Here is a 26,509-nt window from a genome sequence, read left to right as displayed (position 1 = left end):
TAGTTTACCTCTTCAATAGTAGTTCCTTTTTTTGGTATGGGTTTAAAATTAATGAACAATTCAAACAAGTCCAAATATTCAAATAAGAGTTTAATAACACTGATGTTAGTCAATCGTTTCACAAAACATACATCTTTGTAATTTAAAGCTGGGCAAATAAATTAAAACAATCAAACAATACAAAGTAGAACGGCCTCCCTAATAACCACTCAGCCACAAAATCAAATAGCGAATTCTCTTCACTCATTACCTTGTATTCCTTACAATATGTTTCGAGAATTTGGTGATCAATCAAGGCAATAACCACAGACTGCGGTTAATGATTTTTTTGTCTTTCTCTCCTATTGCCTTAAGAAATTAAAGGGTTCCTAATTTTAAAAATACACAACTTACAGCTACATAAATTACACTGTCAGGTCTACACGGTCTAATAATTTTATGTTACTTTATATCTGAAACTTATTGGTTCCTTATAGAGCGGTTTTCACTTGACTGTCGAAAGTAATTCACGTTTGCTTTGTTTTTGCATTACTATGCTTTGCCATGATTGGTTTAAAAACTCGCGCACCACTTTCTCAGCCTGCTAAAAGAAAAACCAAAACCAAAACCAATTGTGACTTGCTCCTGTTGGTTTTCCCGTGCTTCGTGACGACAACATGTCCCTACTTCGAGTTTTGATTGGTTCACTGGATCGTCTGGGTCCTTTGTGATTGGCCAGAGTGATTACTTTGGTTTTGGTTTTACGACACTCAATTGAAAACTGCTCTAAGTCTAATAATACTATCACTAAATTTATGCCATGAGCTCTCTCAGAAGGCGCCTTGAGCAAAAAGTATTCTGTAACAGTATTGTTGTTGTTGTTGGTTGTTGCCGTTTTTAAAACAGAATACAATAGCAAACAGCTATTGAAAGCACATACGCCGAGAAAGAACAGCATCGTCAACAGAATAGGTGCAATTGTAAACAGAAGAAACAGGCACTCTAAGAAATCTGAAACATTTACTTTGCTAAGAACAAAATTAAACTTAATTGCAAGTCTAAACAAGCAGTTCCAGAATAAAAGGCGCCCGATCTGATAAATTCTCTTCTAAGTTGTCCACCAACCATCTCCATCTATGTCCTATAATACACCCGCATCGACTCGAGTCATCTATAAGCAATGGCGACTAAACTTAGCGGCTAAGGGTAAACTGTAAAACAAATTCCAAACAACCTGTACCTTTTGAAAAGTTTGGTGACAATTATCCTAGTTTTTTCCTGATGTTATATAACGAGTTTTTTTTAATTGCACCAAAAGATCGAAATCTGGACCTGGGCGGCTTTTGCAATGGAACTTTTTGTTCAATTAAAACAAGTCACCCGTACTAAACTGTTAAGAGAATAATTTTTTGCGCTGTTGCCATATAATTAAGTTATCAATATCATAATAATCATTTTATAATTTTAATCGGTGCACAAAAGCCCACTAAATCACAAGAACCAATGACAAATGATGCATGCATTGAGACAATAATTATCGTACATTTAATACCACCTATTATATTTCATTTCAATTGGTTGACTTACTACACTGAAAAACAAAATAATAACTATAATAATTTGTTAATCCTATAAACGTGTTTCGCAGAGCTGTTGAATGGAAACATCCAAGACTAACCAGGCAAAAACACCCTCCATTTTAAATGTGACAAGTAAGGGGCCGTTTAAACCAAGAACTTTAATTTTAGCTTACCAACATTTCTAAGAACCTAAGTTTATTCTGTAATTGGTATTTTGAAATTCTTTGCTTCAAGAATTTTACTTTACTTTTTAATGACACTGACTTACTAATGCTACAGTGAAACCCCGTTATAAGTTAGTAGCTCCGTTTGGTCGGGTAGAAGGATTAAGGGCTTTCAGTTGCATGCACAAAACAAAGTTAAAAAAGTAACTTGCCCTGCAGGAAAAATCTACTTGTTCCTGTCGATCGGACGGGACTTTCTTCAAGCCCGGAGGATACCGTTTGTTATACTGGGGACTTTGTTATAAAGGCATTCGTTATATCGGGGTTTCATTGTAGTTACAGTTTCCAACAACTGAAAAAATTTTTTTCCCTATCTAAAAGTTTAATTTAATATCTTATAGAACCGTTACACTACATATAGTACTGTACCTACGACATTAAAGTTATTATTATTGAATCAATAGCCTGGGTAGCCTGTGCACGTCGCTCGCAGATTCCCTCAGTGACCTAATGACAGCTTATTTGCCGCTGACGGTCTTCACGTCATTCATACTCAGAGGTTTAACTTTCCAGATCTCATTTGCATACTGCTGGATGGTCCTGTCACTGGAGAACTTGCCAGAGGATGCCACATTCAAGATTGCCATAGTGTACCATTCCTCTGGGTCCTGAAAACAGAAATAAAAAGAAATGAATACAGTATACGCCACGGGAAACGTGTTGTGAAATGACTTATGTATGTTACATGTAATCACTCTCGAGTTTTATCTGACCTGGAACGTCTCACTGACTCGTTCTTGGCACTTGAGATAAGCGTCGAAATCAGCCATGAGAAGGAACCTGTCGTGTGAAAAGAATTTTTTATGAGTGCTTAATCTGAAGATCAATGTAACATTGCGAGATAACTTGCCTTTTATGAACAACTTCATACTGTGTTCTGCATCTCAGTGAAAGTCATTCCATCTGATGGGGGTGGGGGGGGGGGGGAGGTGATAAAAAAAAATAGCTTCACATTTTTGTAACGTTAATGGGCTAATGTGCATACACAATTCAATACACACACACAGTTTTTGAACAATACTGCAAAACAATGAGCTTTACCGTGCAATATTTGTAACCTCAATGAAAGTACATGTAGCATGGTCAAGACATTATTAAGTAATTTTATTTAATTACCGCATTCGCACCAAAGCTAAAACACGTTCAAAAGCTGTTTGGTTAAGCACAGTTTAAAATTGTTTTCTTTGTTGAAGTCGCTAACTGATGTTTGTCACAGTGTGAAGGCACAAGTTAGAACTTACTAAAACCTGTAAAAAGTTAAGTCTCTTAGTTTTCTGTTGCTGATTTCATTTTTTTGTAATTTTATTAAACCTGGTTTAATTAAACATGTTTTGCTGGTGTGAATGGGGAAGAGGCCACTTTTCTAGTGACAAAGATTACTGTCTTGGTGCAGTGAGTAGCTCACCTGTCATGGTGCAGCAGAGAATTGACAATGTCCTGGAATGTACCAGGCTCTGTTGGTGAGAAGTAATTGTCTCTGATCTGGTTGATGGCTTTCCTCAGTTCTTGGTTATTGTCATAGTAATCCATTGGCTTGTAGCTGGACAAAAAGCACAATTGACAGTATTAATGTATACTTACTAGAAAATATCAACCAGGAAAAAGTGTTTTTGGCACGCTCTGATTGCTAATTGAAAGCTCGGGATACAATGCTGACAATACAATTTTTACTGGTACAGCAGCTTTATTACGCTTACAATCCTACTGGTCCTCTTGTGTAGCAGTTGCTATTGCTTTTGGGGCTAGGGGCATTGATCCTGTCATTTGCTATATCGTTCTCTCGTAGCGAAGCGACCCATTCACGTATCGGCGACCCTGCAAGATGTGCTACCCGACCCAATAACATGCAGACTTTGCTGCAATAATGAAGTACTACTGACAATAATTATCAAACGAGTCCCAAAATTGGATGGATGGTTTTGGTCGAGTTGTTTCTTTCTTTTCTAGCTCTACAGCACAAAGAATTCAAAATTAAGTTATACATTTGATAAACATGCACCAGCTTTCTCTAAACTTCCTGCACATGATGACTGAATTGATCTGTGGCTGATAATAATTCAATCGTATTGTCTGGATCTATTTCAAACCACTAATACATTATCATACTCGCTTTTTGGTAGAGCCCCACGTTATCTGATCACCAACCAGGGCACTAAAGTCAAGTCATATTACTTAAGTGGTAATAAGCTGTGTCAAATCACAAAATGAATATTGCAGCTCACCCTTTGGCTCTCATGGCACTCACTTCCTCCACGGTCATGCCAAAGATAAAGATGTTCTCATCTCCCATCTCTTCCTTCATTTCAACATTGGCTCCATCCAGAGTGCCGATGGTCAAAGCTCCATTCATCTTCAATGAATAAAAGCAAAATTAGGAGTAGTATAATAATAATAAAAAAACGTGAGTTTTAACCACGGGGCTTATACAACTTGCCTGTTAGAGGAAGATTATATCCATGAAGGGTGTTGGGGGGGGGGGGGTTAAATGGTATAGTAAGCTGTATGGAAATGGGCTCTGAAGAGCAATGTACTGGAAGCCACTCTGATTTAACATTTAGGTATGCAATCAACTTGCAAACATATTTATATTATATTTTGCCTACTCCTATTTTAAAGTACATGAGCACTCTGTCAGGGTGTTAGCAAGTACAGATAGATAATTATATGCAAAGCAGACAGTTTAAGTACACAAGGGCCTACATATAATTATGTCCTTACATGTATATGCAGGGGGAGGGGGAGCAGAGAGAGATGTAACCGGTTTTACGGAACAAAAAGAATGGGATAAAGGGGAACAAAAGAATGGGATAAAGTGCAGAAAGATAGACAGAAGCTAGATAAAACTGCAACAAGTGTCCAGCCTCAAATGAAGGCAGTTTATCAGGGCAAATGTAAATGTTCAAATGAGAAGTGTGGCCAGTTTTCCTCAGTACATGAACTGTAAGTTTAAACAGCTAATGCTCTTCCCCCTGGGACACAAATCCATTGCACAGCAAACACATTTGAAAACAGTTAATAAATAATACATTAAAATAAAATTGATGTCATTAATCACCATGAATTTCATGTTCCCTGTTCCAGAGGCTTCAGTTCCTGCCAAAGATATCTGAAATAACAAGGACAAAAACAAATTACTATCAAGAGGACTTTGGCTAATGCCAGTCTGAATTGCAAGCATTGTTCTGTCACTGTCTGCTTGTTTACCAATTAAACTGTACATTGGTAAATTCTAGGTTACAGGTACATGTATTCAGGCCAGGTTGCTTGGAATGACATCAAGACGGTTCCACGATGTCAGTGTTTCACTCCAATAAGGTTCCCAAGATGAACGAACATGACTCATGTTGTTTTATAGCTGGTCAGGAATTTTTCTCCCAACAGCGTGCACTCGTATTGGCTACTTTGAGGTCACATGACATCTAACAAAAAAACTGTTTTCCGCCCAAAATTTCTGAGCAGGTAACATTGCAAAATCTATGACATCAGATGGGACCAGTGCACTGTTACCCGAGAATGTTGACCACTGGCCGCCTTTTTTTTCAGTCTTCATTGTGCTATAATTTTATAACAAATCACTTAATGACTGGTCCCTCAGGAAACCAGTTAATTTGGTTTCCCTCAAATCTCAGTGTTTCCCGAGCCAAAGCCAAGGGAAACATTGAGATTCTCGGGAAACAAAATTAACTGTTTCCCTCAGGACCAGTCACTACCTGTATATTAGCAAGCTCATACTGGCCCAACACCTTCCTTCCAAATACATGCCCGCTCCTCGCCAAAAGCCCTAATTTTAAAATAGGTGTCACAGGAGAGAACTGGGATGACAGAGCTAGTCTCATTACACTCTCACTGGTATCATGTAATAATTACTGAGTTGTTACATACCTGCTCAGACAGGTCAGAAGCTGGGATAACTGAACAACAGTCAAGGAAGTGAATTTATAAATTAAACATCCTCTGGTTTAATAAAAAGAATGTGCTTCAGATTCTTAGTAGTAAATACAATGGCAATTGACAAGTGAAATGTTTTTAATAGCGATTTTTAAGAGCGTCACAAGTTTATTAGTTGCATAACTCCTAAGTGTCACCCTCTCTAAATACACTTTGATTGATTGATTGAGTGATTGATTGATTGATCGATGGAAGGACTGAAAAATTTTCAAATTTTTCCGGCTGTCGTTTCTCTGCGTTCGCAGGCTATTTAATGATGGAAACAACTTGTTTTATTACAAAGATAAAACGATAATTTACCAGAGTTTGTTTTGTTACATTGCTGTGAGTATGTACGTATATTGGCAGGAAAGGATACCCTTTTCAGCAAGTGAGACTCTGTAGTTTTCAAGAAACACAAGTTTAAGTTTATCCCCAATGATTGGATCATTGTTCACCACTGCAAAAGTAAGTTGAATGCAAAATGGAACATATTAATGTCAATAACCATACATACCATACATTGTATTTGCACTCAACAGAGTGCAAATTATACAATGCAACTTGTGGAACATCATTTACAAATGCCCTGTACAGTCAACTCTCACTATAATGGACACCTTCGGGACCACAATTTAGTGTCCACAATAAAGAAAGTCGGCAGTAGCCGGAGTTACTTTCAGTAATTCTTGTTCACCAGGACTTCAACTCCTGTCTGTAATAACAGGGTGTCCATAATAGTGAGATGTCCGCAAGGTGGGAGTTGACTGTACATGAACACTGTAGTTAGCTATTTGTAATGTACATGTAATAGGCTGTTCAACAGGTATTTCATGTTACAGTTCTCCTGGTCCCAGTTGTTCAATGGATGGATAACGCTATCCAGCAGATAAATCACTTTCAGTGACCCTAGTTTGTTTTATCAACACATCCACTGGATAGCAATTTATCCAGTGGATAGCGTTATCTACCCTTGGCAACTGGGCCCAGACTGTAGAATGCAGTTTAAAGTTTTGCTTAAAGGTAAAACTTAGATACAAATGAAACATAGATAACTTGCCCACCTCTGGCAATGCTGTTGAAGAGTTTAATGATTAGTTTGGCCATGTAGTAACCAGGAGCTGCCTGTTAAGAAAAATCAAATTTCAGTATAACTCAAAGGGCATTTTAACTGAAGTAGTGTATAATAAAATGACTTTTTCCCAAGCCAGAATGATATTAACTCTTGCACCGACTTTACAGAAGCTGCACTAAAGCTCTTCTGGATGCACAAAATAATGTTTTGTAACAAAACAAATCCAGAAAGTTCTTTGCAGTGTTGTTGTGTTGTTTAACCCTCAGTTGTACACCTCAAGGTTTTCTTGCAATTTTGAAAAGGAGATTTACTCTTAGTACTCAAGGGTAAAGTTGACATAAGTTATTCAGAAAGACAACTAACATGAAGTGAATATTTTTAAAAAAAGTAGAACAGGGCAAAAATACGGGCAGACAAAATTACGGAATACTGGCCCAAACAAAGTGGAAAAATTAGTAGAATAATAAATCCTTTATTCTATGGTTTAACATTATAATACGAGCGGGCATTTTGCTCATTGCTCGTACTTTTCCTCGCCCCTACGTTCTACTCTGTTTCAACTATTATGGCTATCTGGCAAAAATCTGGCCAATTTGCTATCATGATTCTCAGGCAGACAACACACAAAGACACAAATGTCTAGTAGTGAAAACAGAAATGCTGGACATTGGTGTAAATATAAAAGCATGAAAATATGCTACAACATCTATTAAATCGATCAATGATTATTATGAATCTGTTGTGGATAATGACAAGTACCTTTCCTCCAATCATGACAGTACGAGGAACAAAATCCATGTTTGGATTTGCTTTAAGTCCTGTAAATTAAACAATTTACAAGAATATTGTTAATTGTTACATTTCTTATAAAGAGAATACATGTTTAGTAGTTTTATTGATTGACTAACAAAAAAAAAGATCAATTTTTAATTTTTGTTTTAACCAGTTTATTTAATCAGTCTCTATCATCAACGCTTTTGTTTCCTTTGCAGACAGGTGTGCACTGTATTGTCTACCTTATTCTTACTAATTTTCGTGCATACTTAATTTCGCGAAAAATCGGCAGGCAAATTTCGCGAGTATTAATTTTCGCGATTGCAAGAAAAGTTAGAGCAAAAGTGTATTAAATTTCATGATTTTGTCAGTGTTCTATGGATTAGTCGTTAAAGAAAAAGGAGCTACTGGAAATATACAAAGGTCTGGCTCAATGTAACTACAAGGAGTCTGCAAACGGAAACATTGGTGACTATACTAAAGAGATTTTGGCCAATTTACAAGCGGAAGAAAACAGTAGTCAGAGGAAGGGTGCGGAGAGATATTTTCAAATGTAGATAGTTGTAGTGCCAAACATTTAAAATTTTTATTGCTTTGATACATAATATGATATTAATTTCCGCGTGTTTAAATTTCACGCAATTTTTTTTTGCGCGTATCAAATTTCGCGACTATTTTGAAATCACGTAAATCGTGAAAATTAGTAAGAATAAGGTAAAATAAAATTACAATCCTGGACCAAACTTGTTGAGACAAACGAATATCACTCACTTTTTGCAAAATGTCTTGACTTGCAAACAAATAACATATTTTATCCCCCTTCTCAAATTATGTTGTTTCACAGGGTATGCAATTCATCCGGCTTTGTTATCACAACTTGAGCAAGTTTGAAATGGGGGAGGTGGGAGAGGCAAGGGTTAAAAAAAAGAACTGTGGTACACAAATTAGTGGAAATTTGGCTAAATTTAGACAGTTTTGTCCTGGATTGTAGCCCCTAGACCTATTTTGATTTAAATGAGACATTAAATTGCATCTTATGCTTACGGTTGTACAGCACAATGACATGAAGGCAGTTCATTAGCTGTCTTTTGTACTCATGGATTCGCTTTACTTGGACATCAAAAATAGAGTTCACATTGACAGTAATATCGTACTCTTTCTTGATGTAGTCTGCAAGTCTAATCTTGTTTTCCTGCAATGAAAATGACAACTCTGTTAAAACTGTCTTGTGTTTACTTTGTGACATTTCTAGGATTGAGGTATGTAAATAGTATTTTCAGTTCCCATGGATGGTGCTGTAAGAATTCCTGATGCCATTTACATGTACATGGGACACACTGTGTTTCCCTCATGAAGTGGCAATAATTCAATCACCTGAGCTTTTGTTCATGAACATGACAGGATGTAGATGAAATGATCTGTAAAATTAATGGACCACTTGTGCTGAAAATCCTGGTATGTTACTCCTGGGCCAATACATGTACAACATGCCTTGCACATTTAACAAAATAATGGTATTTTCATTACCTTCTTTAAAAACGTGGTAGAATCACAAAGATAGTTACACTGTACCTGTTTGCTTCTCATGAAAGCATGTTTGAAGTTCTTGTCATTGACAAACTTCTCCAGCTTTCTCAGCTGTGACAGATCTGTTATCCATCCTTCACCGATTTTCTAAAAAAAAAGGTTAACATAAGGCTAAAAAAACACACTATACATGTAGCTGGCAGTTTTGCAAGCAGTAAGACATTTTCTGGGTAGTAAAATAATTTTGTTCATACTCTCAAGATTTGCTTTAAGCAAAATTTCATTGATTTCATTTTTTTGTCAAAATGCCCAGCTACATGCACTCCCCCACCCCCAGAAAACAAATATCATCTGGTATTGCATTGTAAGTTGTTGAGATACTATTTTTAAATTGGTTCAATGCTCTTTAGTTTACAACCCTTTTTTGTGATTCTTGGCATTACTATGTTGATGACAACACTGAGTGTCAAAAGACCTGTTAGTTAAATTCAATACAGTAACTTGAATGTGATTCCACTGAACTTCATTTTATTAGTCCTGGCACCATAATGAAGCAAACACTAAATTTAATCAATATTTACATTACAAACTTCATTATTTTGTTTGTTTCGCAAAGGGTCACCTCGCAGATGAGGTCTGACAGACCAGGGTTGCAGAGAAGAAGCCAGCGACGGGGAGTCACACCATTAGTCTTGTTCTGAAACTTCTCAGGAAACATTTCGTAGAAGTCTTTAAATCTAAAAATTAAACATAAATTACATTGATTATTACTGTGCTGCATCAGTGAAACTTTAACAGATATTCTGCTAGGCTTGTTTACAATGAGCAGGGATGTTGCTAAAGGGCCGGCTCGAGCGCTGTTGGCTTATTTCACTCGTCTGGCTGAAAGAGAACTTAAATCCGGCTTAATTTCACATGAAAACAGACTTACATGTACTAGGTAAGCTATTAGAGCTGCCAAGGCCAGAAAAGCCAGTTGGGCTTGTTAATGAGCTGGCTTAGTGTTTTCTCAGCTACATTCCTAAATGAGGGTTTTTGAAAATTTTTGTTTATCAACAGCTTTGAGCAAATAAAATAATAAGATTATTGACTTACACTGTTGTTCTAAGAAGTTCAGAATGCAGAGCAGCCACTCCATTGATTGCATGAGAGCCAACAATGCACAAGTGCGACATGTTGATGCGCTTTTCAGGTCCTTCCTCTACCAAGGACATCCGTCGCATTCTGTCCATGTCTCCTGGAAATTTTTCTGATACTTTCTGTAAAGGAACAATTTAATCTTAGGGTGCGTTTCTTTGGGAAAAATCCAAATCCGGATTCTTGATCCAAAAACGGATTTTGCGTTTCTTTACCTATATCCGAAAATGGATTAATCTTGGATCAATGATCTGAAGAATCCACACTCGGAGTGGATACATCAGATCATATCTGAATCCGGATTTTTAGGATTCATGATCCGTGCGTTTCTTTGGGAAAGGATTCGAAAAAAGTACCTTGGCCCAGCGGTCTTTGCTGTGAAAATACAGGTTCGCTCTTTGTAAACATTGTCATACGGTAAGTTTTCAGGCGGTTATTTCGATCAAAATACAAAAATATTTCACTATAAAAGGAAACGCTTGCTTGATAGGTATGAAGTGTCATTTTAAACTGGATACAGGTTTTCTAGAACAGCCACCGTGTGCCTACGGAAGTTGTATCCTTTTGAAATTGTCACGAGTGAAGTTTGCATTGATCATTCGCAAACATTCTTCGCTCTCTGATGCTTTCTCGCCACACTGTGCTTGAGGCTAAAGAAGAACTATTTCGACGTGTGATTTTTGTAAAAGATTTTGTATGCTGAAATTATTTTATCTAGGATACATTCGACGAAAAATAAATTTGTGCTGATATTTTATGTTCTGTGCGAATTGTGTTTACGGGGTTGTCATGGCAAAAAATCCATTTTCGGATTCTTTGTTTCTTTGGGAGCAAAGTATCCGTGTGATCTGAGATCAATGATCCAATTTTGGATTTTCCCAAAGAAACGCACCCTTAATTTTTCATCTGCTGGTAAGACTGAATTGTATGGTCACAAATGAAAATCAACAATAGGCTCTGTGGAGCAAGCTCCAGATTCTCACATCTTACATTAAAAGATAAATATTAAACAGCATGCAGTGCATGCAGAAGCAATGACGTATCCCAAGGGGGTCTTGAATAATTTTCAGGAAATTAATTTTGTCAAAAAATTAAAGTATACACTGTATTAAATAAAAGTAGCTGACAACTTCTGTAACAACAAGGATGATATACATGTACGATACTTCTCTCAAGCGACCAAAGTCAAATGTGGTCTTGTCATTGTCTTACACAGGCCAAAATGTCTGTTTACTGGACCAAATAGAACTCGTCAAATAATTATAATTAATTTTATCTCTTTTGTTTAAATTTTGAATTAGTCCTTTCTAACTTTCCAGGAGTATTTTGCTTCATGTTTTTCACGGCGATTTCTTGTTAACTTGATCTTTGTTGGCGTAACATTTATTCTTGTAGCTAGTACCCAGTCCCATTTGGTTCTATCGATCCGTCAATCAAGCGCAACAGAATAACAGATCCCGCAAACCGCCTCATACAAATACAAATTTTATTGTCCTCTCCCCATGGGGGCTTTTCAGCGAAAATGAAAAGAAAAAAATAACTATAATAAATTGGCTATAAAAATATTATTGATAAAACTATTTACATTGATATAATAAAAATACTTAGAAATGCTAAAAATTGTCTAAAAAATAATGACACTAACCGATCATCATCGCTTAAAAATAATAAATGAATGAGAAGATAGAGTGGCAATTCCACACAGTGGCACTTCATCCACTATTCCAGATCAAAATAATTGGAATTCTGGTTCAGGTGGAGGAAGGAAAACTGGAGAGCCCAGAGAAAAACTCTCAGAGCAAGGGCAAAAACCAACAACAAACCCAACCCACATAATGATGCAGGGTAATAATACAACGTGATTAGAATAAACACATACCTTTAGGAACAAAGCATTGATTTCATAGATGATCTGGAGATGTCGTGGTAGAATGTACTCCAGCATGTGCACTGGCCACCTCTCCAGTGCCTCAGGGAGAACTGTGTGATTAGTGTAGCTAAATGTCCTCACGCAAATGTCCCAAGCCTATAAAATAACGAAATTAACATTTTATGTAATTATGCAAGTACCGTACTACAAAGATCTGGTTTTGTTTAAAAAACATAGTATTTTGTATATGGCCAATCAGATCTAAGAAGGCCTGCCAGCTAAAAAGGACAAGTACTAAAACCTGAAACAATGAAACGAAACCACCGAAACGAAACAACCGAAACGGCCAAAACAAGTGAAACGAAACGAAATCACCGAAACAAGCAAAACTTCAACAATTCCACCACTTACCATACTATACACTCCGTTTCGCCTTTTTTTTTTTTTTTTTTTTTTTTTGTATTTTAATGAATAAACGTTTAGCCTACTATGCACTCCGCTATACACTCTACACACTCCAGTTAGCCTACTTTTTACTTCGGTTAGCCTACTATGCACTCCGGTTAGCCTGTTTACAGTTAGCTCTCAATAATTAATGGTAATGGATTCTGCTTGTTTCGGTGATTTAGTTTCGTTTCGCTCGTTTCGGTGGTTTCGACGTTTCGTTGTTTTGGGTTTTAGTACATGCCGCTAAAAAGCTGCCAGTGTACCACTTAAGGTAAAGACTGCATTAGAGCCTAGTGGCCTTTAGACCAGCACTTATCTGGGGTTTCCGAAGCATGACTTGACTCAGGGCTTGAAAAATAAAATTGAATTCCAGCTTGCCATTCTGACTTGAGGAACTCTAAAAGTTGTTTGTTTGTTTGTTCTTGCTTACCTTGTCCCAACTGAGTTTCTCAACATCCACAAATACTCTCATGAGTTCTGGAATAGCTAGAGATGGATGAGTGTCGTTCAACTGAATGGCGACCTGACAGGTAAAAAGTATTGGGATTTTAGTTCAGATTACAACCTGTGCACTGCAAAACACCTTGTAAAACTTGAAAGCTTCTGGCCTATAAAACTTGCAAAGGAATGTTTTGCATTGCAGGGAAAAAATAAGAGCCCTCAGAAAGCGAGATTGTAAAGAAACCAAGAACATGACTCATACAAAGTAGCTTATAGGCAGTGAATAAATTAACAATGAATTATTCAGCAAAGTGGAGGTGAATATTTAGTGGTTGATATTTACAACACCGACACTGACAGAGGTAAATAATTAATATTGTTTTAGAAAATGTCACACAAGCTGAATGAAATAGCAGCCAAAAACATTATTTTGGGTAGCCGAAGTTAAACAAGCAGCCATTTTGTTACTCTTCCACTAGTCGATAGGAGGTGAATAGTACTTTGCTAATCACTTCTTGAGTTAGCCAATCAGAGTGAGTGAAAGGTACTATTCACTTGTGTGGTATATACTAATAATAAAAATTATAAATAATTACTTATTGACTTACTTTGTCAGGAAAGTCATCAAAAGTAGTCCTTATTGCTTCCTTGGAGCCAAATTTGGGAGCTTTGTATCTTCTAACAATGTCAGTAAGAGTTGCAGAAACCATAAAGTACTGCTGCTTCAAACGTAACTCTTTTCCTTCAAAAAACTGAAACATTTTCCAAACAATTATTGAAGGCAGTTAACCAATGCAATATTTACCTAATTTATTTGCTCAAGCATTGTGCAGTGTGTAATATAATACATCTTACATTGTCATTTGGGTATAACACTCTTGAAATGTTCTCTGCCACATTTCTGTCCAGGACGGCTTTTATGTAATCTCCATCATTGACTGAAAAAATAAAATTAAATAAATCAAATGCTCAATACATGTACTTTTTTTAAAATCCTCAATTAAAAACTCAGGAATTTCTTAACCCATTGACAGACTACATTACTCAACTATCAAAAGCCATTTGGGCACATTTAATTTATTGTAATTAATTAGGCACATACACTGTATGTAAATGTATACATGTACATGTACATAAACTTTTAAAGCAAGTAGTTACAGTAAAGATTGATCCATGGTATTTATGGTGGTTTACTACAGTTTTGAGGGGGTAAATGAGCAAACTTTTATCTCTTTTGTAAAATGTTCAGCAATGTTTTATCTTTCTCTAATTATTGTTTTTTACAGTGCACAACCATCTATGTGGCATTTGCTAATAAACAATCAATAAACAGTGAATGACCAGGTGCTTAAGAGGGGACTGGGCACTAGTAGTTTAATGGCATTTTTCTCAAAATCTACATGTATGACTCCACCTCAAAATTTCAGAAATTATGAATTCTCTCTGATTCATGCAAAATAAAATAAAAATCTGTGAGACAGAATTTGAGCTATTTTCTAAATAGGGAAATTCAAAATATCACATTTTCCTATTTGCGAAAAATCTGTCTTTTTTATCAATTAACTGTAGTAAGCCACCGCAAGCACCAAACCCTTATGATTTGACCTGGCACCTCTGCCATAATAATTCCAACTTCTTTCAACTTTGAACACTTTCAACTTTGAACTTCTAAATATAATAAATTTATTTACATGTACATGTTCACTTACAGTATGAGAGATCAAAACCCTTTGGAGACTTGGCTGCCCACAGTCTCATGGTGTTACAGGTATTATTGCCATAACCAGGAATGGGCTGATCATACGGCATAGCATACACTGTGCTTGCATCAACCCAGCGATGACTCTTTCCACTAACATCTGACTCCACTCTTCCATAAAATTGAACAGGAATCATGTACTCTGGTCTGGCTTTCTCCCAGGGGTTTCCAAACTTTAGCCAGTCATCAGGCAACTCGGTCTACAAGAGAAATAGCAAAATTTTAAATTTGATACTGCAGTACTTAATTGGTTGTCAATGAAGTTGACATAAGACTGGTGTGATAACACTAGCAGCCTTGTTTTGAACTCTGTAACTTCTCCACTACTTTGTACTCATGGTAATCCACAAAAGCAAGCTAAAATTTACTAGTCATACAATCATGTAATTGATAGCAGTAACCCAATGGGAAATCCAAAAGCAAACTTTACCAAGGACTTCCAATACATAGAAAATATTGGACTGGCAATAAACCACTCTGATTGGTGGTTAACCATCTTTTTTGTGTAATAAAATATTTGGCACTTATTCATTCTTCATGAAAATCAATGCATTTGGTCAGTACGCCACAACCTTAAGCCAAATATTTCCCTACCCAACCTCACCACTTTATAGTCTATAAGCTTATACTGCAGCCTGCCATTTCATTTTTTTTTACGTCAGGATGTACAATGTACAGTCAACTCTCTCTAAGACAGACACCGTCGGGACCGGCCCCAACTGTCCGTCTTAGAGATGTGTCCGCCTTATAGAGAGTCTAGGGTATTTGACACCAGTAATTCTGAGATAATGAAGCTGAACGGCTATGCACAATGAATACACGTCTGTTTCGAGTCTGTTTAAAGTCGCTTGTTGAAGCAACCCTACAAACTAGGACAAAAATAATATTGGAAAATTGACTCGTTTTTTTTATTGCAGTCAATAGTTTACTGCTTCCTAAAAGTAGGAAGTGCATACATGTTGCAAACTGTAACATGTCTATATGTGTACAGTGTTCGCTTGTTCAAGCAAACGTTCATAGCCTCTATTAAAAAACGTAACTGCACACTTTATAAACTGGGACAAGACTAAAGTAATAAAAAAGACCGTATTCGCTTATTGAAGCAAAAGTTGAGTGCTTCTACAAACTGTTATACTGTAAGTAGAAAACGATCTCTTGTGCCCATGCACTGAAGCAGGGAAGTAAACCGTCCAAGCGTTATTGTTTTTGGTGATTAAGCTTGGTATCCGTAAGGCGCTGACTACCTTTGCTTTATGTTCACACGAAGTTTTGAAGTATTATTCCACAAAAAAGAACACTTCTTAGGTGTCCGTTGACGGTTTCAAAGTGTCGAGAGGTGCCCGTCTTATAGGGAGTTTAGTTACAGTAAAATGACTGAAAAATGGCAGGGACCATCACCAGGTGTCCGTCTTATGGAGGTGTCTGTCTTATAGAGGTGTCCGTTAAGAGAGAGTTAACTGTATATCTTTTTCCAGTGAGTCAACCGTTGGAAGAACACATCTAATAATTAGACCCATTATTTTTACAACGTCTAATAAGATTATTCAAATACATGTAGCAAGTTTGTAACCTGATTTCCGTGGCTATCGATACCCTGTTTGAATATTCCATATTCATATCTGATGCCGTAGCCATATGCAGCATAACCTAAGGTGGCCAGTGAGTCCAGGAAACATGCTGCCAATCTCCCAAGGCCTCCATTACCAAGACCAGCATCTTCTTCTATTTCCTCTAGTTCCTCCATTTCAAGACCAACCTGTTAAAAAAAGACAGTCAAGTAACTCTCATTTTAAACTCATTCATGTCCAACTCTAGTGAACATGATAGTATTCATGGTAACCCTGATCGTGTTAAACACCAGACATCCTCACACTGATTGAATCAGTGTACGTTCTCACCAATTAACCCTAATACCCAACCCAAAATCTTAATACATGTATAGTTATTCTACATTGTGTAAAGGAGGGAAGGTAAAGGTAAAGTCTACAGGTGTCCGAGCCAAATGGCCCATACAGTCAGAACTTATCCCGGTTTCTGTAGCATTAACTGACTAGGAGTATTGCTACTCCCTACTGTATGGGATGCTAGTCATCCCAGGGTAAGCATCCCAAGGTTACTCCTCAGCAGTAAATTTGCCGGTACCCATTTATACACCTTGGGATAGAGAGATGTTGTGAAAGTAAAGCGTATTGCCCAACAACACAACGCAGCCCCCCAACTGGGGCTCGAACCAGGGCGGTTCGACTCAGAGTTGAGCGCGCTAACCATTAGGTTACCGCACCTCCCACAAGGGAGGGAAGAAAGGAAGCAAAAAGGGCAGACAGCAAAACCCAGCCCACCAAGAAGCCAAACAGCAAACTGCACTTCTACGAATGGGATGTGATGCACCCATGAACCTCAATTAAGCAGTCCCCTTATACATGTACACCTGGCCCTGGTTGTTTGAAAGCTGGAACACACTATCCACCGGATAAATCGCTATCCAGCAGATAAGTGTTAGCAAAACATACTACGCTATCCACTGGATACCAATTTATCCGGTGGATAGCATTATCCAGCCTTTGAACAACCTGGGCCTGATTGCCATGAAGATGCTCAAGTCTAACTTAGCCTTAATTCAATTTAACCACATTAATGTAGCTCCTCTGGTCTAAAAGTTATCTTCAGGAAAAAGCAACCAGCAGGGCTTGAGACTAACTTTTTAACTCACTGGTTTACTGGCTAGTGACATGTCAGATTTTACTAGCCAAAAGTAATTTTTCACAAGTCAGGTATATTGATTTCTATCAAAAACAGTTGACTTTTCCGAGTTTTTCACTAGCCAAATGGCTAGTAGGAATGCTAAACCTGGTAGCCAAAACCTAAATTTTAGTAGCCTTTGGCTAGTTGGCTACCGTTAATCTCGAGCCCTGAACCAGTTTAGTCAAGTATACATACAGTAGCTCTCACCTGATACATGGCTTCATCACATTCACCTTGAATCCCAAGATTGATCATAGTGTTGCTAAGTGCCCGGCCCATGTAATACTCCAGTGAGAGATAGTAAACACGCTGACAATAAATCAATGCAAAATTATCACAATAAACTACTGGTAGTTAATTTTAGCATTACAATACCCTGTTATAGATTTGGACCTTCTTCACACCTTTGGACCTCTTTTATTAATATGGTCCTCAAGGGAAGCACAAAATTGTGCATGCTGATTACGTGTACATGTAAGTGTACATGCTGGCAGCTGCTAACTAATTAAAAAAAAAAAAAAACATATAATGATGGTGTATACACAGCAAGATCCGAAATGAATTTAATACTGAACTATTTATTCTCCCTGTAATTACATGGATATAGACATAATAATGTACATGTACCGTGCAAGAATATTAATTACAACAGTGGAGTGCAAGTTACAGAGCATGGTTGTGACAAAAGGCTGCTGTGTCAATCTAATATCAATACATGATTATCAATCTATGCCAACTCTCACAGATTATCCAGGAGTCTCCCGACATACAGGCCAAGTCTCCTGGTCCCCCGTACAGGTCACCAAGTCTCCTGGTCCCCCGTACAGGTCACCAAGTCTCCTGGTCCCCCATACAGGTCACCAAGTCTCCCAGATACAAAGAAAACTGCCTAAAATATGTGTTTTTACATGTAATCTTATTTTGGCAGATTTGGGGAGAAATTTTAAAATATTTGATGCATTTTTGTGGATGAATTGGTGGAGCTCTATATTTTGGTCCATTTTGGGGGTTGAAAAGAGGTATCATGGTGCAAAATTTGGTCTCCCAGATTTCAATTTTTTAGGTTGGCATCTCTGCTGTATACTCCTCTCAAACAAACCTCCAAGCTCTGTGTGCCAGCAATAGAAGAAGTCTGTCTGACTACGTCTTTCTTTTGTTTAATAATTACTAGCAACAAACCACAATGCAAGAAATCAGAAGTGCAAAAATCAATCTGTTGTCAGTCATAAAATTTGCATAGGATGGGCATTTCAGTGTCTACCAGATGTCATGGAATGTCAACTTGTCTGTTACCTTTAACAAACCATCCATCCTAATCAAAATTTTCTGCCTGTTCTTATTTATCAGGAGAGGTTGCCAATTTGGTTGTTTGTATATTAAATAAAATGGTTAAATGACCGGTACAATATTTTCAAACTTCTAATTTTTATTTTTCTTGCCAATAAAATCCAAAATAATTCAACCTGGATAAAAAATAAGCTCAAGCTTACTTATTTCAATGTTGACATTTTGAGGTCGAAAAGCTTGACCAATAGACAAACTAACGATGAAAATCATATATGCAAAATAAATTCATGTTTTTCTGCCAATGTTATACGCCATTTACCGGCAAATGTATGCAATATTTTTAATGAATTTCTATTCTTTTGAAAACCTCCAAAGCGCAAACATGATCAATATAAGCGTGAATGCCGTTTTGATCATAAAAAAATTGCGGTTTTCTGTACGCACACTGCAAGAACCACAAACCCAGGTGGGGTCTGTCGAAAAGAGTTTAACTTCGGCTTATATTATCATTTTCACTGTTGAAAGAAACTACTACTATTAAAAGACCCATTAATTGTACTTTGACTAAAACAAAAAGCATAATGGGGTCATGTATGACTGAAATAGAAACTAGTACTCACACACAGTTCTAAATAATTTGAGTGTACAAATACGGTGAGCTAATATCAGCTGCTAAAAGCACGATATTTTTCGCTGTATCAAGAGAGATTTGATATCAACGGGAGACAAATTGGATAACCAAAACATTCAAATACCTTGGGGTCCTTCTCGTAATATGCTTGCTGTGATCGAATCCACTTTCCCACCAAATGATCTTTAACTGTATGAGCCAGAGAAGCGAAGTAATCGCGTTTGGTCGCCACATTCCGATCTTTCACTAGCGAGTAGTGCAAATGGCGGTTGAAGGCTTCCTTAAGACTGTTCACGTCCTCGACGACTGGGAGACGTCGCATAGAGATTTGCTTCTTCCTTTCCGCGTCTGTCAACGGCTTCTCGCCCATGATGCTGTAAACACTGAGCGAAGGAACCCACAAATACACAAAATTTGGCCTTCTTCAACCTCCTGAGCTCTCTGCAAACAGCGAAATGTCAGCAGCTCGGATCCAGTCTCTACCGAAAATTTCCACGTCACATTCCACGTTCCACGCAGCTGACACGCAACGTCACGCAACATTCACGTTTCTTCTTTTGCAGTTTCCAGCGGTGGCCTTATTATGGTTAGTGCGCCGGACTCCGGATCGAGCGGTCCGAGTTCGAGCCCTGACCAGGGTCACTGTGTTGTATTCATGGGCAAGACACTTTACTCTCATAGTGCCTCTCTCCACCCAGGTGTATAAATGGGTACCGGCGACATAATGCTGGGGGGGGGGGGGGTACCCTGCGATGGACTAGCATCCCATTCAGCGGGGAGTAGAAATATTCCTAGCCCCTGAATGCTACGGAAACCGGGATAAGCTCCGGCAGTGTGGGCCGCATGGCTCGTGGCTTCCCCTTTATATATCAATGCGGAATTAGAGCGAAATAACTTCAAAACACGTTTTGCGAATATCCGCGATACAACAGTCCCGGGAGGGGTGAGGGGGCGAGACTATCATATAAAAGGGGCGGGGATTCTCGTTGTATCTTCGGATTTTTGGTCTTGCTTAGGGTGTTCCTGGCAAAACGCCAATATTTTTTGCCATGAAGGTTTCGTGTAGGCCTCACACGAAGAAATATACAAATATAAATTGTATCTTTAAGGGGTCAAGAAAAGCCTTAGCCACACCCAGATTGGTCTCTTTTAGGGGATCTTTTCAAAATTTTCGACCAGCATCCCCGCCCCGTTTATTAAAGTCTGGTTTTCACTAGCGACGCAAGCACAAGCGCAGTCACGAAAAAAGGACAAAGCACAAGAATAAAACTGCAATGCGCTTGTGCTTTTGCTTGAGTCGAAGCCGTTTTCACGGTGAAATAAGAGCTGTTATTCTTGCGCTTGTGCTTGCGTCGCTAGTGAAAACCAGGCTTTCACTTTGGACATAGTATGTCAGTATGTCGACGGTTTTGAGTTTGAAGGCTCGTGCGCTCTAAATGAAGCCATAAATAAAGGCACCCGAAAAGGTTACCAGTAACCTTGAACAAACTAGGGAGTTGAAACAATATACTACGTTTACGTAAGAGGACAAGACCACTTCTTTGTTTACAAATGCAAAATGACATTTTTTAATTGTCCCGAGCAGTGAAAAAACAAACACAAAGCAAAACTAAAATTTAAAGTCACTGATACTCACTGCTGTCGCGTATGTTCATCTTTTCAACGCGACGAGCAGATTAACCAATGTACCGTGCAAAAGTTTAACATTTTATTAAGCAAGTAACTTCTATTTAAAACTCTGGTTGGCGGGGCTGGTTTGGCCCTTTAGTAGTAGATGCTAATATGCTGATGAAATTCAGTATAATAATTAATAGTAATAATTATATAAAACTATAACATAACATATAGCCCAAAAACAATATATAATACAAGATAACCAAAGAGATGTATTGAAATTAAACTAGCCTAGATCATAAAATTATTGTAACAAATTCTTATGCCTGCAATTGGTAAAGATGAATAAATTCATTTTACAACTGCAACTGTCTGACAGCTTTCACGAACTCAGTTATAGGAGCTTAAAGGGACTTTGTCAGGTTTTTTTAAGTTTTGCAACTTAATGTTTGCAAAGAAACTAATCCCATAGATCCAAATGACAAAACGATATAGCTTCCTTGCGACCAAATATGGCTCCTGGGCGTTATAATTTAAAGTTACAAGCAAACAAGACTAACTTTGAAAACTGTTCAGCCCACTGAACAATATTTTATAAACCCATATTGTCATCTGTTCCAATCTTCGTCGCTTTTGGCCATCCGTACCTTCTTTTGTATTTGCTGTGTTTTTGAAATGTTCCTTCACTGTTTTAACTGGATTATTTTTATATTCCACCGAATTTGATGGTCATTTCCGATGTCTAAATTTGGCTTTACTCTAAGTACTGTAGTGTACGGAACGTAACTCATCTGGTAGAGAGTTTCACACTTTGGCACCGAAAAAAGATGTAGAATTTGTTTGCCTTAGATTACGAACGGCACTCATTTGTTTATTATTAACAAAATCGTATTATTGGTTGACGTCGACACTACAAATCAATCCACGAATTAATAACTAGTAATCAATATTTTTTTACTGAAACGTGACGCTTTCAGCATCAACACTACAACAGACAGAAGATGGTTGTGCAGCTACAACTTTATTTCATGGCACTGCCTTTGAGCAGTGACATAATCACCTGAAGCTCGTGATCAGAACCGCAGTTGCTAGGGCCCGTTATCGCAAACGCGTTCCCGGATTCTCCAAAGTATGTTCTCTCACAGTGTAACCCGGGGAACAGTGAACGCCTAAAAATAATTTCTGGGGTAATCTTTTGTAAATGTAAGTTAGTAAATCTTTATTGGTTAAACAGAGAAAAGGCTAAATCCTAGAAATGATTATAATTCCCAACACCGGAAAGGGAGTTTTTTGGAAAAGTTAAAAAAGTACATTTCTGCTCTCATTTATAGTCATTTTTGCTTATATGTATGCATGTAAGCTCTGAGAATAGCAATTATTTGTTAACGGTGAAATTGAGGATTTATCGTGGAAGAAAAACACAACTCGTTGCATTTGTTTCGAGACGAATCCAAACCTATCAGCTTATTGTTCCTGCGGCTTGTTGCGGTTGGTTAAGTCTCGCATCTGATCAGTCGCGAAACAATAAAGATTCCAGAAAAAAGTTTTAGGCGTTTATGGTTCTTCGGGTTTCGCTGTAACTGAACAAATAACAACACCAATTAAACGCGAGCACAAGCCGCTAATTACACACATTATTATTCATTCAAAATATTTCTATGTTTCTGATTGGCTTTCGATCCCCGGCTAATTCCAGCTATTCGGCTAGCGCCGACCAAATTTGGAAGAAATTCCAATTATTGGATCGCAACCGTCCAATATGAAAAATTATTGGATCGCGACCTCGTTCCCAGGATGATTATCCGATCGCAACCTCGTTCCCAAGAACCGCTGACGTCACGCGACTGAACGGCTTTGCTGCCGAGCAGCAGCTAGATTTGAGCATTTAATACGAAGAGGTAAAATTTAAAGTTATTAGAAGACAAGGAATGTCAAAACACGGAAAAAGCAACGAAGGGGAGTCGATTGATTTTGAAAGAGTATCTTCAAGAGGAAAAGATCCCTGATCCAGCCACAGCGGAGGACTTGGAGCGGTTTTACGAAAATTCTACGTCGAAGTAAGCAAGAACGATGGACACCTGTACTCGAAAACATCGCTTTGTGTCATCAGATTTAGCTTCAATAGACACTTCAAGCAAGTGCTAAATATCGACATTGTAAAGGACAAGAAATTTAATGAAGGTAACCGAGTTTTTGAAGTTTAAATCAAATTTAAAAGCGAACGTTGTTGTGTATTTGTGTACTTTGCCTACTGTCAAAACCCTATTAAATTCATTTTGTGCATTTGGAACTCTGGAAATATTTTGAATGAATAATAAAACAATTATAGAATTCGGCTTTCGTATGATATGAAGAATTATGCAGATCTCGGAGGGTGTTATCCGCCTCAGCCTTCGGCTTCGGCGGATAACACCCTCCTCGATCTGCATAATTCATCATATCATACTCAGCCTCATCCAATAATTGCTAAGTATTTTCCGCAAGATGAACTGCGTCACATTAGAATCTCTGATCTGTTTTCATTCGTTTGGCCAATCCTGATAAAGTTTATTCCAAATGGTGCAGGTCGTCCAATGTTCAGTAGACATTTTGAAAATTATTTGGGCATGCGCTGTCTCCTTGCCTGTCACATTCCTGACAGTTGGTAAAAACCTGGTTTGACCGCCTACCAAAACAGAGTGCTGGGAACGAGATTATTTGCTAATTAGCGAGTATTCTGAGCTAAAAAAGGAGCACTAAATTTAATGTAAACGTAAAATTGGAGTATTAAATCTACCAGCTATTTGATATTCTTTTGGCTACTTATGTACGATATTTCATTTAAACTTCATTTATGTGTCTAAAGTCACATCCGCCATGGATTCATGGCAGCTGGGACGTTATGTATTGTTTTCCTCGATGATGTATTATTGTCCTTGTCATTGCACCAAGATATATCCCATGGCTTTGATGTGTTTGTCTCCATTATCTGGTGAGGACATTGCTTCGTTTCCACACGTGTTGGAGTCATCATGTTTCCCTCCTGTACCAAACCCGATTCTGGAGTCACAAGAATAGCAGCCATTCTCGTTGTTACCAAGGATACCGATTCGAGCTTTACCCAAGTCACTTCTACCACTTTCTGCATTGAACCCTTCCCTGTTACAGTTGAGCTGCAAAGAGGCTTCTGATTCAATCAGCGTCTTCCACGTGTTACGACCCAGTGAGGTGGCGCGATATTGCCCATCGGCGATCAGGGAGTACAGAGAGTTGGCCTGCTTGTTGATGACAATGAAGTTGATCTGTTGGCCGATCTTCATTCCAAGACAAATCTTGGAGAAGGGTGTGTTCCAGTAGCTCGGTAACTTGGTCTCTTGTGTGTCAAACCCAGTCTTGCCTCCTGCAAGGTTGTAGGCCTTTCTGTTGCTCCAAAACTTAGAATCGTAATGGAAAGTTCTCTAAAATACAAAAAGAAAAGTGTTACTTTGTGCAACGTTTTAGACTGTTTGCCAAGAGTAGCATTGGTAACTTGGTTTGAATCAAACCCAGTCTTCCCTCCAGCAAGTTGGTATGCTTTTTGTCACTCCATTATCCCGCGTTATAATGAAAGGTGTTCTTAGAAAGATGAGGAACAAATGACATCTCATTAGACGTTCGAGAGTTCATCTTTTTCTCAATTTTTAAGTTAAAATTTAGAAGATTATAGATAACTAAAATAGTTTTCAAAAGTTACGCGATGTTTAAAAGAGGTTGTTGATCTGGAACAAATGAAAAATCGAAAATGCCGACATCTCTACGTTTAAAGTTTATCATCGTCTTCTTTTGTAAGTTTAATGGAAGGAATAGGATAAAAATATACCGAAAAGTGATGAGTAATATAAACTTTCAAAAAAAGCATTTTGTAGCAAAAAAGAGAATCCATCATTCCTTATAATCTATAACTCCTAAATAGCAAAATCTAAGAAATACAGAAAACTCAACGATAACAACTAACTTAAAAAATATATATGCGAAATAGATAGAGATACAGAGCTTGAATTTTTAAAAATTGAAATTATTATGGATACACTTTTTCTATTTTAACAGATTTCTCTACGTTTTGGAAACGTTTCTGCGAGTACAGTCAGAGACGAATTTCATACCTTGTTGCCGTTAATCTTCATGACAGACGTCCATGCCCCATCTCCACATCCAAAATCTCCAAAGTGACAGAGAGCGGAAGTTCGTTTTGAGTCAAAGTGGAGCGTAACCAGCTCACTAACCCTCGACCTGTTAAGTATAAAAACATTAAAAAAGTCAATAATAGTTCTAAAGGTTTTAGACTTCACAATTCCTCAGAGTGGTTAATAATATACTGTATGGTGCAATAGAAAAATGTTTAGAGCTTTTAGCGCTCTAACGTCTCAAACACTCCAGCAATGAACTTTAACTCCCAATTTGATCCAAATAAAATAAAATAGTCAATTAAGTTCATAGCTCTAATAAGAGGCACGGGCCTGCCCTAGGGGGGAGAAAGTCGGCACTTTTCTTTGACAGCAACGCGGTGCTGGGAAACGGTGCAAGCTGCGTCAAGGAAGCCGTTGCTAAGAAAGACTTCACCCAAATTTTTGTTTTTCCTAGAAAGATTTAAATATGAATGACTGCATGCGTGTGAACTGCGAAAAGTCCACTCGCGGATTTTGCGTTTGATGTTTCACGCCGCTGAGAATTAATGTTTTAGCGGCCTGGAATAACAAGCAAAAATTTTTAAAGAGTAAATCATTTCAGAATCATTGGAGTTATTTTAATTAGTATAATTCGCAAGCCTTACTTTTGCCAGACTGGTCACTGCTATCACTTTTTGTTGTTTTGATGTCCGGCAAACTTCAAAGGAGCAAACAAAATGCATTAAGAGGAAATCCGCCAGGACTTCGAGTAGTTATTGGACAAAATTATGTACCAAAACTATTTACACCTGATTGCAAGCTTTTGTGTCACTGCTTCAAATATCTTATCGAAAGAAATATTTTCTAACAACACCAAACATCGAAAACTAATCTCGAAGTTCCACTAAATTCCCATGAATCGCTTAAAAGATGTGAACTTTTGCCCATAGCTTGTGAACTTTGAATATCATTTTCTCAGACTCTGATAAGAAATTGTTGTACCAGAATTATTTCCACCTTATTGCAAACTTTTTTGTTACTGCTTCAAATATCTTATCAAAAGAAATCTTTTCTAACAACACCAAACATCGAAAACAAATTTCGAAGTTCCGCTGAATTCCACTGAATCGCTTAAGACGAATTTCCAAAATGGCTACACGTGAGATTTCACCTATGCCTTGTGAACTTTGAAATATTACTTCTCAGACTCTGATAAGAAATTGTTGTTGGTGTTATCACGGATAATTACTTACATCTTTACCTTTTATTAAGGGTAGGAAATAACGCAATAGGATTTAAATTATTCTGGTACTTGATTTTTGTCCAACTTTAATAAATATTACTCGACTTCCTAGTGGATTCCGTCTTAAT

The 26,509-nt window shown here is 37.7% G+C and overlaps 3 protein-coding genes across 3 annotated transcripts in view; 1 reads left to right on the top strand and 2 right to left on the bottom strand.

Moving 5' to 3' along the window:
• Window positions 1-26,509, top strand: part of LOC144636029 (inositol-pentakisphosphate 2-kinase-like) — a 171,069-nt gene that overhangs the window by 20,465 nt on the left and 124,095 nt on the right. The window lies entirely within an intron of this gene.
• Window positions 2,144-19,862, bottom strand: LOC144636023 (glycogen phosphorylase, muscle form-like). The gene is made up of 21 exons (XM_078495159.1): window positions 19,525-19,862; window positions 17,690-17,791; window positions 16,311-16,496; window positions 14,691-14,940; window positions 13,837-13,919; window positions 13,590-13,733; window positions 12,971-13,063; window positions 12,103-12,249; window positions 10,182-10,345; window positions 9,709-9,823; window positions 9,132-9,233; window positions 8,604-8,751; window positions 7,545-7,603; window positions 6,775-6,835; window positions 6,090-6,170; window positions 5,666-5,694; window positions 4,839-4,889; window positions 4,006-4,133; window positions 3,189-3,323; window positions 2,497-2,563; window positions 2,144-2,391 (listed from the first exon to the last, which is right to left on the bottom strand). The coding sequence occupies exons 1-21, from the start codon at window positions 19,768-19,770 to the stop codon at window positions 2,242-2,244; spliced, it is 2,541 nt and encodes an 846-aa protein (XP_078351285.1). The 5' UTR covers window positions 19,771-19,862; the 3' UTR covers window positions 2,144-2,241.
• LOC144636064 (putative skeletal organic matrix protein 5) overlaps window positions 23,727-26,509 on the bottom strand; it is a 4,122-nt gene continuing 1,339 nt past the window's right edge. Inside the window, exons 4-5 of the mRNA XM_078495207.1 lie at window positions 25,136-25,262; window positions 23,727-24,451 (exon numbers count right to left, since the gene is read on the bottom strand). Of these exons, the coding sequence (XP_078351333.1) occupies window positions 23,933-24,451; window positions 25,136-25,262 (646 nt within the window). The 3' untranslated portion in view covers window positions 23,727-23,932. The remainder of the gene's footprint in view (window positions 24,452-25,135; window positions 25,263-26,509) is intronic.

Source organism: Oculina patagonica, chromosome 13 (assembly GCF_052425735.1).
Source record: "Oculina patagonica isolate OP01 chromosome 13, crgOcupat, whole genome shotgun sequence".
NCBI classification, from domain to species: domain Eukaryota; kingdom Metazoa; phylum Cnidaria; class Anthozoa; order Scleractinia; family Oculinidae; genus Oculina; species Oculina patagonica.
The sequence above is the reverse complement of the archived record's forward strand: the minus strand, read 5'-3'. Positions and strand labels throughout refer to the sequence as shown.